The 16,283-nt window shown below is 44.3% G+C and overlaps 1 protein-coding gene across 6 annotated transcripts in view; it reads left to right on the top strand.

The window, feature by feature from the left end:
- The window catches only part of ppp1r9a (protein phosphatase 1, regulatory subunit 9A), a 321,619-nt gene that overhangs the window by 147,921 nt on the left and 157,415 nt on the right, over positions 1-16,283 (top strand). For all 6 annotated transcript variants that reach the window (XR_013889014.1, XM_080207861.1, XM_080207856.1 and 3 more), the window contains exon 5: positions 13,131-13,266. Coding sequence is in view for 5 of the 6 variants with exons in the window: in XM_080207861.1 (XP_080063987.1) it covers positions 13,131-13,266 (136 nt within the window). In the remaining variant the exon portion in view is untranslated. The remainder of the gene's footprint in view (positions 1-13,130; positions 13,267-16,283) is intronic.

Genomic DNA, 16,283 nt, shown 5'->3' with positions numbered 1-16,283 from the left:
GCATTTGAGAGGTGTAATGCAAGAGAGATGTCTACAGTAAATGGCAGAACCCTTAGAAGCATTAACATATGGAGAGATCTAGGAGTACAAATCTACAGTTTCCTGAAAGTAGAAACACAAGTTGATAAAGTGATCAAGAGAGTATATGGCATGCTTGGCTTCATCAGTTGGGCATAGAGTATAAAAAATTGGCAAGTCATTTTGTACCTGTATAGAATTTTAGTTAGACCACATTTAGAATACTGTGTGCAGTTCTGGTCACCATACTACCAGAATGATGTGGAGACTTTGGAGAGGGTACATGAAAGATTTACCAGGATATTGCCTGATTTGGAGGGTATTAGCTATGAGGAGAAATTGGACAAATCTGGTTTGTTTTCAGATGAATATTAGAGGTTGAGGGCAACTGATATAAGTTTATAAAATTATGACATGTATTGATAGAATGGATAGTCAGAGTATTTTTCCAGGGTAGAGATGTCAATTACTAGGGGACATGGGTTTCAGGAATGTTTAAAGGAAATGTGAGAGACAAGTCTTTCTACATAGAGGGGGATATGTATCTGGAATGTGCTGCCAGAGGTGGTGGTAGAAGTAGATACAATAGCAGTCTTTAAGAGGCACCTTGACAGATACATGAATAGGAACGAAATAGAGGGATATGGACCACATAGAGGCAAAAGGTCTTTACTTTAGAAAGACACCATGCACCGGCATGGGCTTGGTGGGTCGAAGAGCCTGTTGGTGTACTTTTCTTTGTTTATCCCCATGGTTTGAATGTTTTTAATGTGTCTTGATGTCCAAAATGAATCCATTCTTAAGGTATAGTCCAACCAGTGTAGAAACATAGACATAGAACAGTACAGCACAGTACAGGCCCTTCGGCTCTCAGTGTTGTGCCAAGCTATGTCCAAACCCAAGATCAAGCTATCCCATTCCCTATCATTCTGGTGTGCTCCATGTGCCTATCTAATAACTGCTTGAAAGCTCCTAAAGTGTCCGACTCTACTATCACAGCAGGCAGTGTATTCCACACCCCAACCACTCTCTGAGTGAAGAATCTACTTCAGACATTCCTCCTATATCTCCCACCATGAACCTTATAGTTATGTCCCCTAGTAACAGCTACATCCACCTGAGCAATTAGTCTCTGCATGTCCACACTATCTATCCTTCTCATCATCTTTGTAACTTCTATTAAGTCGCCGCTCATCCTCCTCTGCTCCAAAGAGAAAAGCCCCAGCTCCTTCAACCTTTCCTCATCAGACCTACCCTCTAAACCAGGCAGTATCCTGGTAAATCTCCTCTGCACTCTCTCCACTGCTTCCATTTCCTCCTTATAGTTAGGTGACCAGAACTGAACACACTATTCCAAATGTGATCTCACCAGTGTCTTCTATAGTTGCAGCATAACCCCACAGCTCTTAAACTCAAACCTCCTGGTAATAAACGCTAACGCAGTATGAGCCTTCTTTACGACTCTATCCACTTGAGTGGCAACTTCAGAGATCTGTGGATATGAACCCCAAGTTCTCTCTGTTCCTCCATGTTCCTCAGAACCGTGCCTTTGACCCTGTAATCCACGTTCAAGTTTGTCCTACCAAAATAAATCACCTTGCACTTATCAGGGTTAAGCCCCATCTGCCACTTTTCGGCCCAGCTCTGCATCCTGTCAATGTCTTTTTGTAGATTGCAAGAGCCCTCCACCTCATCTACTACTCCACCAATCTTGGTGTTGTCAGCAAATTTACTGACCCATCCTTCAGCCCCCTCTTCCAAGGCATTGATAACAATCACAAATAGCAGAGGACCCAACACTGATCCCTGTGGTACATCGCTGGTAACTGGCCTCCGGTCTGAAAATTTTTCTTCCACCACTACCTTCTGTCTTGTACGAGATAGCCAGTTACTTATCCAATTGGCCGAATTTCCTTCTATCCCACATCTCAAAGAATTCAATCAAATTTGTGAGGCAGGACTTACCCCTAACGAAACCATGCTGACTGTCTCGGATTAAACTGCATTTTTCCAAATGCAGTAAAAAGTCTGATAACACCAGGTTTTAGTCCAACCTATTTATTTGATAATATACTCACAAGCTTTCGAGGGACACCCTCTTCGTCAGGTGTCCCTCGAAAGCTTGTGAGTATATTATCAAATAAATAGGTTGGACTAAAACCTGGTGTTGTCAGACTTTTTACTGTGTTTACGCCGGTCCAACGCCGGCATACCCACATCATTTTTCCAAATGGTCATAAATTCTATCTCTCGGGACCCTTTCCATTAACTTACCGACCACCGAAGTAAGACTAACTGGTCTATAATTACCAGGGTCATTCCTATTTCCTTTCTTGAAGAGAAGAACAAGATTCGCCACTCTCCAGTCCGCTGGCACAATCTCCGTGGACAGTGAGGATCCAAAGATCATAGCTAAAGGCTCTGCAATTTCATCCCTTGCTTCCCAATGTATCCTAAAATGTATTCCATCTGGCCCAGGGGACTTATCGACCCTCAAGTTTTTCAAAATTGCTAATACATCTTCCCTCCAAACATCTACCTCCTCCGTCCTATCAGCCTGTATCAAGCACTCATCCTTAAAAACGTGGCCCCTTTCCTTAGTGAACACTGAAGAAAAGTATTCATTCAACGCCTCACCTACATCTTCTGACTCCATGCACAAGTTCCCACTACTGTCCTTGACTGGCTCTAACCTCACCCTGGCCATTCTTTTATTTCTCACATAGGAGTACAAAGCCTTGGGGTTTTCCTTTATCTGACCCGCCAAGGAATTTTAATTTTTTATTCAAATTTTTTAAATTTGAAAATGGAACTGTTTCTTTATTTGATTACAATCAGCTTGACAAAAGGCATGCATTTCCTTTTAAGCAAAAGAGCTTCAGCATACTTTACAGATATTGAATTGTCTGCAAATGTAGTAACATTTATAAGAACATAAGAACATAAGAAATAGGAGCAGGAGTAGGCCATCTGGCCCTTCGAGCCTGCCCCGCCATTCAATAAGATCATGGCTGATCTGTCGTGGCTCAGTTCCACTTTCCCGCCCTCTCCCCATAACCCTTAATCCCCTCTCTTATCAAAAACCCATCAACCCGCTTCTTAAAAATATTTAGCGAGGCAGCCTCCACCACTTCAACGGGCAGAGAATTCCAGAGATTCACCACCCTTTGAGTGAAGAAGTTCCTCCTCAACTCCGTTCTGAACCGCCCCCCCTTTATCTTGAGGCTGTGCCCCCTAGTCCTACTGTCTTTTTTGAGCGGGAAGAGTCTTTCCACCTCTATCCTATCCATCCCATTCATCATCTTATACGTCTCAATGAGATCTCCCCTCATTCTTCTAAACTCTAACGAGTACAAGCCTAGTTTATTCAGCCTCTCCTCATAGCTCAACCCCCTCAACTCCGGTATCAGCCTAGTAAACCTCCTCTGCACTCCCTCCAGGGCCAAAATATCCTTGCGCAGGTGCGGCGCCCAAAACTGCACACAGTACTCCAGCTGCGGCCTCACCAATGCCCTATACAGCTGCAGCAAGACCTCCCTACTTTTATATTCAATCCCCCTCGCTATGAAGGCCAGCATCCCATTCGCCTTCCTGACCACCTGCTGCACTTGCAGGCTGGGTTTTTGCGACTCATGCACAAGGACCCCTTATGGCACAACAGCAGAGCATTTAACCCATCTTGTCCATGTTAGCCAAATTTTGCAGCTTCATACGCTGACCAATTCTTTCTTTGTCAGTCATGCTTGTCTTTTTGATATTAATTTTCTCCCAAAAAATCTCCATTAAGCTCTCCAATAATCAGACAATGCAGACAGAGCCCAGTTGGCCCATCAAGTCTGCACTCACTATCCAAAGAGCATCTTACCCCACCGTATACCCATACCCCACACATTTGCCATGGTTAATCCCCCGAACCTACACATCTTTGGACTTTCAAAAATGATAATAATGCATTTTAAAGGAATGAATTATATCATTTTGTTATGGACATGAACTCAAAGTCAGAAATACAATGAAAAATTAACAATAGGGCACCTTTTAAGAAACAACTAAATATGTTCCTACCTTAATCTAAAATAGTTATAATTTTGAATTTATTCCCTCTGAACTACGAAGAACAAGGTGGTGCCAGTTTTTTCTTATGTTATGGACCAAATGCAAACACAGCATGCTCAACGGATTTACTGTATAGGAATGGTGTAAAAAAAATTAACTAAAGCTAGCATCATGAATAGAATTACTACTACTACTTCTCGCTTTTCTTGCCACCTTCTCCTGGTTGTGCATTCTGACCTCCCCCTCCAGCCTTCTGAGTCCTGGTTTTCAGTTTTGGAATCATTTCAGCGACATGTAACATTACTGACTTATCTGTGGGAAACCGCTCTAAACATAAAGACCCATCTTCATTTTTCAGCTGAACTCATATTCTGCTTCTGAATTGTACATCTCTGTTCCACCCACATGGGTAGAGTTTACTTTCCACTGCCACAATCGGTCCTGCTGCTGCACAAACATCTCTAATTTCTCCAAATATTGGATTTTCAACAGCCTTTTCTACTGGTATTTGTCTTCCTTCTGCTATAGTCTTTTTGCTGTTTATGTACACTGGATATATAGAGAGAGTAGGAGGGAGCTTAAAAGGGGAGTTAGGGCAAAAAGAGGGCATGAAATGGCTTTGGCTGATAGGATTAAGGAAAATCCAAAGGCATTTTACTCTTATATTAGGAGCAAGAGAGTGGTTAGAGGGAAAATTGGTCCTCTTAGGGACAAAGGAGGGGAGCTATGCATTGAGTGTGAGGGAATGGGGGAAATCCTGAATGAATACTTTGCGTCGGTATTCACAAAGGAGAGGGGTTTGGTGTCGCGTAATGTCTTGGAGGGAGCTGTAGATCATTTGAAGGAAATATCCATTACGAGGGAGGAAGTGCTAGGGTTTTTAGGTAGCATAAAAACGGATAAAGCTCCAGGGCCTGATGGTATTTATCCCAGGCTGCTTAGGGAGGTGAAAGATGAAATTGCTGGGCCTCTGACACAAATCTTTGTCTCTTCTTTGGACACAGGTGAGGTCCCAGAGGACTGGAGGGTAGCTAATGTGGTACCGCTGTTTAAAAAGGGCAGTAGGGATAACCCTGGTAATTATAGACCAGTGAGTTTGACATCGGTGGTAGGAAAATTATTGGAAAAAATTCTTAAGGATAGGATGTATAAGCATTTGGAGCGTTGCGATCTGATTAGGGATACGCAACATGGCTTTGTTCAGGGGAGGTCTTGCCTTACGAATCTGGTAGAATTTTTTGAGGAGGTGACAAAAACGGTTGATGATGGACGAGCCGTTGATGTCACCTATATGGATTTCAGTAAGGCGTTTGACAAAGTCCCTCACTGTAGGCTGGTAGAAAAGGTTAAGGCACATGGGATACAAGGACAGGTAGCTAGACTGGGCAACAGGAGACAGAGTAGTAGTGGAAGGAGCTGGAGGTCAGTCACCAGTGGTGTGCCGCAGGGCTCAGTACTGGGACCTCTCTTTGTAATATATATAAACGACTTGGAAGAGGGCATACGTGGTGTGATCAGCAACTTTGCAGATGACACCAAGATGGCAGGTTTGGCGGATACTGTGGCGGATTGTCAGGTGACACAGCAAGATATAGATAGGTTGGTATACTGGGCAGATAGATGGCAGATGGAATTTAATCCTGACAAATGCGAGGTGATGCATTTTGGAAGGAATAATGCAGGGAGGAGTTACATGATAGAAGGTAGACTGATTAAGAGTATAGAAATACAGAGGGACCTGGGAGTGCAGGTGCACAAGACTCTGAAGGTGTCAACACAGGTAGAGAAGGTTGTGAAGAAAGCTTACGGAATGCTAGCCTTTATAGGAAGGGGTATAGAGTGTAAGAGCTGTCATCTAATGCTTCAGTTGTACAGAACGTTGGTTAGACCACATTTGGAGTACTGCGTCCAGTTCTGGTCACCTTACTACCGGAAGGACGTGGAGACCCTGGAGAGAGTGCAGAGGAGGTTCACCAGGATGCTGCCTGGTATGGAAGGACTGAGTTACGAGGAAAGATTGGGTAAACTGGGGCTCTTCTTAGAAAGACGGAGATTAAGGGGGGATCTGATAGAGGTGTATAAAATAATGAAGGGAATAGATAGAGTCAACAGTGGCAGGCTTTTCCCTAGATTGGGGACAACTATTACGAGAGGTCACGATCTAAGGGTGACGGGAGAGAAGTATAATTTGGATACTAGAGGAAGGTTTTTCACGCAGAGGGTCGTAGGGGGTATGGAATGCGCTACCAAGTAAGGTGGTGGAGGCAGGCACGTTGGACTTATTTAAGGTTTACTTAGATAGATACATGAGTGAAACAGGGATGGAGGGTTATAGAAGACGGTATTAAAAAGGGTCAGAGCCTCGGGACGACACTGGAAATGTAATATTACATGTTAATGTTTTGTCTCTTTTAATCCACAGGCGTCGGTCCACCTTGTTGTCAAACGAGGGGCATGCACACGTGGGTCGTGCGTGGGCTGCTCTTGGAGGTTTTGAGAGTGGCCTAGTACTTCGTGTCGTTGTGTATGCTTAATCCTGGACCAGCAGACGGGCACCACAACAGCCCAGTGACTATCACTGCTAGCTGTGCAGATACATGGATTTGGGCCTGTGTCTGTGGGAGTTTGCGCATTCTCCCTGTGGTTGCGTGGGTTTCCTCCCACACCCCAAAGATGTGCTCTTAGGCTGATTGGTGTACGAAATTGACCCTACACTATTCTCCCCTGGATCTGGCTACATTAGGGGTACCATTCACATACACACGGGGCAGGGTAGGTGTAGAAAAATGCTTTGTTGAAATGGCGGCGTGAGCTCGTTGGGCCGAAGGGCCTGTTTCCCGTGCTGGGTTGTTCTTTGTTCTTTGATATACGCAAATAAACCTCTGTCATCAGCGTAGCTCTTGTTCATGTACACCATGTTGCCCCGCTCCATTTCCTGCTGAATCAGCCCTATCTTCTGGGAGGCTGGACTATGCCCTGCACTGATTGAGTGTATTACTTACGTGGCGAAAAACTGCAGCAGGCGACGGTGCAGAGGGACCTCGGGGTCCTTGTGCATGAGTCGCAAAAACCCAGCCTGCAAGTGCAGCAGGTGGTCAGGAAGGCGAATGGGATGCTGGCCTTCATAGCGAGGGGGATTGAATATAAAAGTAGGGAGGTCTTGCTGCAGCTGTATAGGGCATTGGTGAGGCCGCAGCTGGAGTACTGTGTGCAGTTTTGGGCGCCGCACCTGCGCAAGGATATTTTGGCCCTGGAGGGAGTGCAGAGGAGGTTTACTAGGCTGATACCGGAGTTGAGGGGGTTGAGCTATGAGGAGAGGCTGAATAAACTAGGCTTGTACTCGTTAGAGTTTAGAAGAATGAGGGGAGATCTCATTGAGACGTATAAGATGATGAATGGGATGGATAGGATAGAGGTGGAAAGACTCTTCCCGCTCAAAAAAGACAGTAGGACTAGGGGGCACAGCCTCAAGATAAAGGGGGGGCGGTTCAGAACGGAGTTGAGGAGGAACTTCTTCACTCAAAGGGTGGTGAATCTCTGGAATTCTCTGCCCGTTGAAGTGGTGGAGGCTGCCTCGCTAAATATTTTTAAGAAGCGGGTTGATGGGTTTTTGATAAGAGAGGGGATTAAGGGTTATGGGGAGAGGGCGGGAAAGTGGAACTGAGCAGCGACAGATCAGCCATGATCTTATTGAATGGCGGGGCAGGCTCGAAGGGCCAGATGGCCTACTCCTGCTCCTATTTCTTATGTTCTTATGTTCTTATGTTCTTATTATAAAGTTTGAAATTAGTTTTGCAACTTCTGGTTTAATGATATAATTCAACATTCTGTATATTTTGTTTATTTCACTGGATAATAGTTTACATTAAATGTCACTCGATTTCTTTCTACCTCTCCATTAGCTGGCTTTACACCATTCGCAGTGTACTTGTGACGCCTATGCTTTCTTTACATAGTGCAATACATTTACCCTTATTTATCAGACTTTTCTCTGTTATTGTTGTGCAAATTTTCTCCATTCGTAGTTTTGGTTGTCTCTTCAGACTTTACTAGTCCTTGTTATTAAGCGTCATCTGCAAAGTTAGCCTATTTGTATTATGTTTCTGAATCCAAGGAGAAAATGTTAATTCTAACACGTGCTCGAGGGATTGTCATCCTGGCAAAGTAATAGAGGTGAAAATCTCTGATTTATAGAACTAAAGAATGTAGCAGCACCAAAAAAGACTATTGGTGTCCTCAAGTCAGGTCAAATTCATTCAAGATGTGATTAGATGACACGATGGGGGCTAGAGACAATGAGTAGTTAAATATTCACTTTCCCACATATTCCCATGAGCCAAGGGCCTAACAGACTCTTTTATCTGTAATTACCTTAATCATTTTCAAGTAGTTGACATGTGCCTAAAGTGTGATTTTAGTGAAACATTGAGTTTCAAGTACTGCTATCATTGATTTCTCATGCTTGTTTTGTATATTGCCACTATTTCTTTCTTTAATACAAAGTGGCACTCAGTGTAATATGAAATAATTTCAAAGGTGTTTTCTGCAGCTTACTGTTCCCACTTGTCCATATTAGCTCTGCTGGATTATCCAATAAGTAGTTGAGCCACACAGATATTGGGTTTAGTTGGTTCATGCTGAGTTAGCTGATCATCTTCATGTTGGTGATAGGATGCTTACAGTTTGTCTCTGTCTTTATAAGATAGGAGTGAAAATTGATTAAACTTTCCCATTTCCGATCAATACCTAGCACCTGCTCCTGAACAGTTCATGGGGATCTCTTTCTTGAATGAATTTGACCTGACTTGAGGACACCAATAGTCTTTTTTTGTGCTGCTACATTCTTTAGTTCTATAAATCAGAGATTTTCACCTCTATTACTTTGCCAGGATGACAATCCCTCGGGCATGTGTTAGAATTAACATTTTTTCCTTGGATTCAGAAACATAATACAAATAGGTTAACTTTGCAGATGAAGCTTAATAACAAGGATTAATAAAGTCTGAAGAGACAACCAAAAACTATGAATGGAGAAAATTTGCTCAAACAATAATAGAGAAAAGTTTGATAAATAAGGGTAAATGTATGGCACTACTAAATAAGCTGAAAATGCTTAATACAACTCCTCAGTAAATTATGATTAGCACTAATAGAAATGTACATTCGCAAGGAGGAAAACCTTGGAGAAAAGAGGGAATGTAAACTCTTCCTTTAATCACTTAGTTCAAGAGGGCCTGATTCGTTGTTTCTGGGTTTACTATTTAGCTGTTTTTCTCCATTCAAAATTTGTACCATTCGTATAGTTAACCCTTAGGACCTGATATGTGTGTATGTGTTTACCTACACAATATGCAAATAATCTGTAAAGAGCCCAGAGATTCTCTCTGCCCCTTCAGTCAGTTGAGCAATGTGAATGTGGTTGAGGATGATGGAGAGAGAGTATGAATATGGGGGAGGGAGAGAGAGAGCGTGAATGTGGCAGAGGGGGAGAGAGAGCATCAATGTGGTTGGGGGGGGGGGTAGAGAGAGAGAGAGAGAAAGAAGCGTGAATATAGCGGGGGGGAGAGAGAGAAGCGTGAATGTAGCGGGGGGTGGAGAGAGAGAAGCGTGAATGTAGCGGGGGCGGAGGGGGAGAGAGAGTGTGAATGTGGTGGGGGGGGCGGGGAGAGAGAAAGAAGCGTGAATGTAGTGGGGGGGGGGAAGAGGGGAAGAGACAGAAGCATGAATGTAGTGGGGGAGGGAGAGGGGGCCGGTGAATGTTGGGGAGGGAAAGGGGGCCAGTGAATGTGGAGGAGCGAGGTGGGGGGGAGGAGGGAGAGGGGGTCAATGAATGTGGAGGGAGAGGGGGTCAATGAATGTGGGGGAGGGAGAGGGGGCTGGTGAATGTGGGGGAGGTAGGGAGGGAGGGAGAAGGGGCCAGTGAATGTGGGGGGCGGGGGGAGGTGGGCAGTGGGGGAGAGAGACCGAGCCAGTGAATGTGGAGGAGTGAGAGTGGGGGAGAGCGAGAGAGGGAGCCAGTGAATGGAGGAGCGAGAGGGAGCCAGTGAATGTGGAGGAGGGAGAGGGAGCCAGTGAATGTGGGGGAGGGAGAGAGAGAGAGCCAGTGAATGTGGGGGAGGGAGAGAGAGAGAGCCAGTGAATGTGGGGGAGGGAGAGAGAGAGAGCCAGTGAATGTGGGGGAGGGAGAGAGAGAGAGCCAGTGAATGTGGAGGAGGGAGAGAGAGAGAGCCAGTGAATGTGGGGGAGGGAGAGAGAGAGAGCCAGTGAATGTGGAGGAGGGAGAGAGAGAGAGCCAGTGAATGTGGAGGAGGGAGAGAGAGAGAGCCAGTGAATGTGGGGGAGGGAGAGAGAGAGAGCCAGTGAATGTGGGGGAGGGAGAGAGAGAGAGCCAGTGAATGTGGAGGAGGGAGAGAGAGAGAGCCAGTGAATGTGGGGGAGGGAGAGAGAGAGAGCCAGTGAATGTGGGGGAGGGAGAGAGAGAGAGCCAGTGAATGTGGGGGAGGGAGAGAGAGAGAGCCAGTGAATGTGGAGGAGGGAGAGAGAGAGAGCCAGTGAATGTGGGGGAGGGAGAGGGAGCCAGTGAATGTGGGGGAGGGAGAGAGAGAGCCAGTGAATGTGGAGGAGGGAAAGAGGCAGTGAATGTGGAGGAGGGAGAGAGAGAGAGCCAGTGAATGTGGGGGAGGGAGAGAGAGAGCCAGTGAATGTGGAGGAGGGAGAGAGAGAGCCAGTGAATGTGGAGGGGGGAGAGGGAGCCAGTGAATGTTGGGGGGAGGGGTGGAGAGGGGGTCAGTGAATGAGGGGGAGAGGGAGAGAGAGAGCCAGTGAATGTGGAGGAGGGAGAGGGAGCCAGTGAATGTGGGGGAGGGAGAGAGAGAGAGAGCCAGTGAATGTGGAGGAGGGAGAGAGAGAGAGCCAGTGAATGTGGGGGAGGGAGAGGGAGCCTGTGAATGTGGGGCAGGGAGAGGGAGCCAGTGAATGTGGAGGAGGGAGAGAGAGAGCCAGTGAATGTGGAGGAGGGAGAGAGAGAGCCAGTGAATGTGGAGGAGGGAGAGAGAGAGCCAGTGAATGTGGAGGAGGGAGAGAGAGAGCCAGTGAATGTGGAGGAGGGAGAGAGAGCCAGTGAATGTGGAGGAGGGAGAGAGAGAGAGAGAGCCAGTGAACGTGGGGGAGGGAGAAAGAGAGAGAGCCAGTGAATGTGGGGGAGGGAGAGCGGGGGAGAGCGAGAGAGGGAGCCAGTGAATGGAGGAGCGAGAGGGAGCCAGTGAATGTGGAGGAGGGAGAGGGAGCCAGTGAATGTTGGGGGGAGGGGTGCAGAGGGGGTCAGTGAATGAGGGGGAGAGGGAGGGAGGGAGAGAGAGAGCCAGTGAATGTGGAGGAGGGAGAGGGAGCCAGTGAATGTGGGGGAGGGAGAGAGAGAGAGCCAGTGAATGTGGGGGAGGGAGAGAGAGAGAGCCAGTGAATGTGGAGGAGGGAGAGAGAGAGAGCCAGTGAATGTGGAGGAGGGAGAGAGAGAGAGCCAGTGAATGTGGAGGAGGGAGAGAGAGAGCCAGTGAATGTGGAGGAGGGAAAGAGAGAGCCAGTGAATGTGGGGGAGGGAGAGAGAGAGAGCCAGTGAATGTGGGGGAGGGAGAGAGAGAGAGCCAGTGAATGTGGGGGAGGGAGAGAGAGAGAGCCAGTGAATGTGGGGGAGGGAGAGAGAGAGAGCCAGTGAATGTGGGGGAGGGAGAGAGAGAGAGCCAGTGAATGTGGAGGAGGGAGAGAGAGAGCCAGTGAATGTGGAGGAGGGAGAGAGAGAGCCAGTGAATGTGGAGGAGGAAGAGAGAGAGCCAGTGAATGTGGAGGAGGGAGAGAGAGAGAGCCAGTGAATGTGGAGGAGGGAGAGAGAGAGAGCCAGTGAATGTGGGGGAGGGAGAGAGAGAGCCAGTGAATGTGGAGGAGGGAGAGAGAGCCAGTGAATGTGGAGGAGGGAGAGAGAGCCAGTGAACGTGGGGGAGGGAGAAAGAGAGAGAGCCAGTGAATGTGGGGGAGGGAGAAAGAGAGAGAGCCAGTGAATGTGGAGGAGGGAGAGAGAGAGCCAGTGAATGTGGAGGAGGGAGAGAGAGAGCCAGTGAATGTGGAGGAGGGAGAGAGAGAGAGCCAGTGAATGTAGGGGAGGGAGAAAGAGAGAGAGCGCGAGTGAATGTGGGGGAGGGAGAGAAGGGGTGGGGGCAGAGGCGAGTGCGAGTGTAAGGGCGAATGTCTTGTTCATGGACGGCACCACTCATGTTGCCATTGGATAGAGGCAATGTGAAACAGATATATTCACCTGTTGTTCAAATTTTGAGATGCTTTACCCTTCCAGGTTAACAGTTGGTAGACTGTTCATTTTATACTTGTTACAACTACATGTACGCAAGGACCACAAGTCAAATGGATACATCCAAAGATTGCATCATTTTTGAATAAGCAGCTCCCTGGTGCATTCGCCATGGCAATGTTTCGACCAATCGACGTTGACTTGCAACTTGCATGTGTTTCTCATTTAGGATAAATAGTTGTTGTCTTTGAAATTTGGCATTCTTGTTTCTGTCTTGATGAGTGCAAATCAAAATGCTTCAACAGTATATTTTCTTCCGGGGCAATGCTCAAGTTCTGTACTGTTAAATGACTATATGTTCGGGATGTGCAATTCAAAAATATGTTTTAAAAACTGCATATCAGGGATCACTCTAAATATGGTTGCAGATAATTCAGAAATGTTTTTTTGATGGTCATTATTCTGGAGACTCAGTAATTTGGTCAGTGCTCTATTTCCCTCCGTCTATGATTTAATAAATATGGAGGTAATTTATTTTGTGTTTTTAATACTGAACCTGACTTGACACTCAGCCACGAACAGTTTAAAGGTAAAATATTTTTCCCTGTAAATTTTTGTGATAGCACATATTGGTTTTATACTTAATTCACAATGTGAATAAGTTTGCACCACAAGCTCATTTACTTCGTTTTCTAATATTGCCATTGTTGAATTAAGTACTAATGATTAGAAAATAAATGAAAAACAATTTATTCTGCAGATTCTTGATTGGGCGAGAGAAACCGGGCCAGAGCAGTGAAGTTGCTCAGCTGATCAGCCAAACTCTTGAGCAGGAACGATACCAAAGAGAGCTATTAGAACAGCACTATGCTCAATATGATGCAGATGATGATGAGGTAAAAATGAACAGCACAAGCAGTGTAATTCGGTTAAAACAATCCTGTCTTTCTCATTTCATGAAAGTGACTCTAGCTTTTCTTAGGGAATAGAATTTTGAAGTGTGTTGCCTTTGAGCATACCCAGAAGTAGAAGGCAGTATTATAAATACATTTTACCCGCAGGCAGTTGGGGCTTTATTTTTTACACAGGCTTCATCTGATTCCAGGAGAATGTCCTAAGCTGATTCTATCTTGCACAAAATCATTTAAAAGACTCTGAATTAGAATTATTCTGCAATCATACCTGGGCAGTGAGTTTAAGATTAGATAAAATGGTTTATCTGGGTTTCTTTTATGTCTCAAGTGTCTCACATTGTTCTGTTTATTTTCTTTCTTTTGAAGTCTGCAACATAAGTATATTTTATATACAAAGTTTTCCATTTAATAAATATACAAACAAATGGTAGTTACATTTGGAGGAAAAACTTCTTTTGTAGTGTCTGTACTGTAATAATCTTTTTAGGTGCCGCCACTAGGAGTGTTTTCAGTGGGAATGCACATAAAATTGGGCACAATTGCACTTAATTTCTACAATTTAAGTAGGAACAATTAGTATTGACACTTTACAATGAAAATTGAAGAGTGATGTATGAAGTTTGGTATTACAAATGTGATGCCCAGTAGTAATTTGTTTTTCCAGCTGTTCCTATTATATGGTTGCAAGTTTCCCATTCAAGGATAATATGTGCTTAGGTTAATTATGTCTTTAATCTGCACTAATATTCTTTGAAGCACATCAGTCATTAATGAAGTGCAGCTTTTGCCTTAGTATATACTGATCAGTTCCATTCAGTTCATTATAGGATTTAATTTGCATTTTACTGAAAAATGTATACCTTCATTTGCAGTTTACTGGGTAAATATTGAAACAGATTAGAAACTTAAAACTAAGACAATGGTATTAAAATAGTGGACAGACATAGCAGCTCATAATTACATTGGGTATAGTTATTCATAAATGTAGCTTTTCGTTGAGTCTCTGTGAATCACTTAAAGGTACCTTACATGAAAGCAATTTGAAATTGAACAGTGAAATTTATAAACATGGGTAGTAGGTTTAGTGTCTTTGTTCATGTTATATTGATAGTTTTCCTTATTTTGGAACTGTAGTATGGTATTGTCACTTTGCATCATTTAAGAATTATAAGCAAATACAGGACAAACCTGCTAATTCAAGTTAGTTGCACTCACCCATTCTTTCTCCAAATACCTACAGTATGTTCTTCAAGTATTTATCCAAATCCATTTTGAAGATGTCTACTAAATCTGTATCCACCATCAGGTAGTGCATTCCAAATCATCAGAACCTGCTGTGTTTTCCCTCATGTCTCTTCTGATTCTTTTGCTAATCTTCTTAAATCTACAGTCCCTGGTAATCGATCCTGCAGCTATTGACAATAGTTTCTCTTTATTTGTTCTATCTAAACCTTCAAGATTTTGAACACCTATATCAAATCTCTCTCAAGCCGTCTTTGTTTTAAGGTGAACAGCTACAGCTTGTTCAGTCTATTCACAATAATGCCTCATTCATAGAATCATTCTAGTAAATTTCTATCCCTCTTCAAAGTTTTCATATCCTTTCCCATGTGATGCCCAGCATTTAACAAAGGGGATCAAAATATTGTTTTGTATAAGTTTGGCAGTTTTGATAAAGTTTACATCATAACCAAACAAAATATTTTATTGCATTGACTCTGAAACAATTTCTTAAAAGAGGATGAAAGTAAGTTTGTAGGGAACATGAAAACAGATAGTAAAACTTTCTAGATATACTTGAAGAGAAAAAGATTGGTGAAGACAAATGTAGGTCATACACAGTCAGAAACAGGGGAACTTATAATAGGGAACAAAGAAATCGGCTGACCAGCTAAATATAATGGTTCAACTTCACAATGAAGGACATAAATTCACACTGGAGGCCTGTGACCAGTAGTGTGCCTCAGGGATCAGTGCTGGGTCCACTGTTACTGTTATTTAATGATTTGGATGAGAACATAGAAGGCATGGTTAGTAAGTTTGCAGATGACACAAGATTGGTGGCATAGTGAACAGTAAAGAAGGTTATCTAGAGTTGCAATGGGATCTTGATCAGTTGGGCCAGTTGGACTGACAAATGGCAGATGGAGTTTTTAGATAAATGTGAGGTGATGCACTTTGGTAGATTGACCCAAGGCAGGACTTACTGAGTTAGTGGTAGAACATTGATGAGAGTTACAAAACAGAGAGATCCAGAGGTGCATATTCATAGCTCCTTTAAAGTGGAGTTACAGGTGGATAAGTGGTGAAAAAGGCATTCAACATGCTTGGTTTCATCGGTCAGAACATTGAATACAGGAGTAGGGACGTCTTGCTGAAGTTGTACAAGACATTGGTAAGGCCACACTAGGAATAACGTGTTTTGTTCTGGTCACCTTATTATGGAAAGGATATTATTAAACCAGAAAGAGTGCAGAAAAGACTTACTAGGATGCTACTGGGACTTGATGATTGCGTTATAAGGAGAGGCTGGATAGATTGAGACATTTTCTTCGGAGCGTAGAAGACTGACGGGTGATCTTATAGAGGTATATAAAATAAAGAGGGACACAGATCAGCTAGATAATCAATATCATTCCCCAAAGATAGGTGAGTATAAAACTAGAGGGCACAGCTTTAAGGATCCAGAGGGACAATTTGTTCACACAGAGGGTGGTGAGTGTCTGGAAGAAGCTGCCAGAGGTAGTAGTTGAGGCACATACAGTTTTATCTTTTAAGAAGCATTTAGACAGTTACATGGGTACGATGGGTATAGAGGAATATGGGCAAATGCGGGCAGTTGGGGATTAGCTTAGGGGTTTAAAAAAAAGGATGGCATGGACAAGTTGGCCTGAAGGGTCTGTTTCCATGCTGTAAACCTCTGACTCTATAAACAACATACTGGAAATGTAGCATCACAGGGTTTAGTGAGAGGGAGCTACTGAAGCTCATCAGCATTA

This window comes from Carcharhinus amblyrhynchos, chromosome 2 (genome assembly GCF_965287045.1).
Source record: "Carcharhinus amblyrhynchos chromosome 2, sCarAmb.v2.hapA, whole genome shotgun sequence".
NCBI classification, from domain to species: Eukaryota; Metazoa; Chordata; class Chondrichthyes; order Carcharhiniformes; family Carcharhinidae; genus Carcharhinus; species Carcharhinus amblyrhynchos.
Note: the sequence above shows the minus strand (reverse complement) of the source record. Positions and strands in the feature narration are given on the sequence as shown.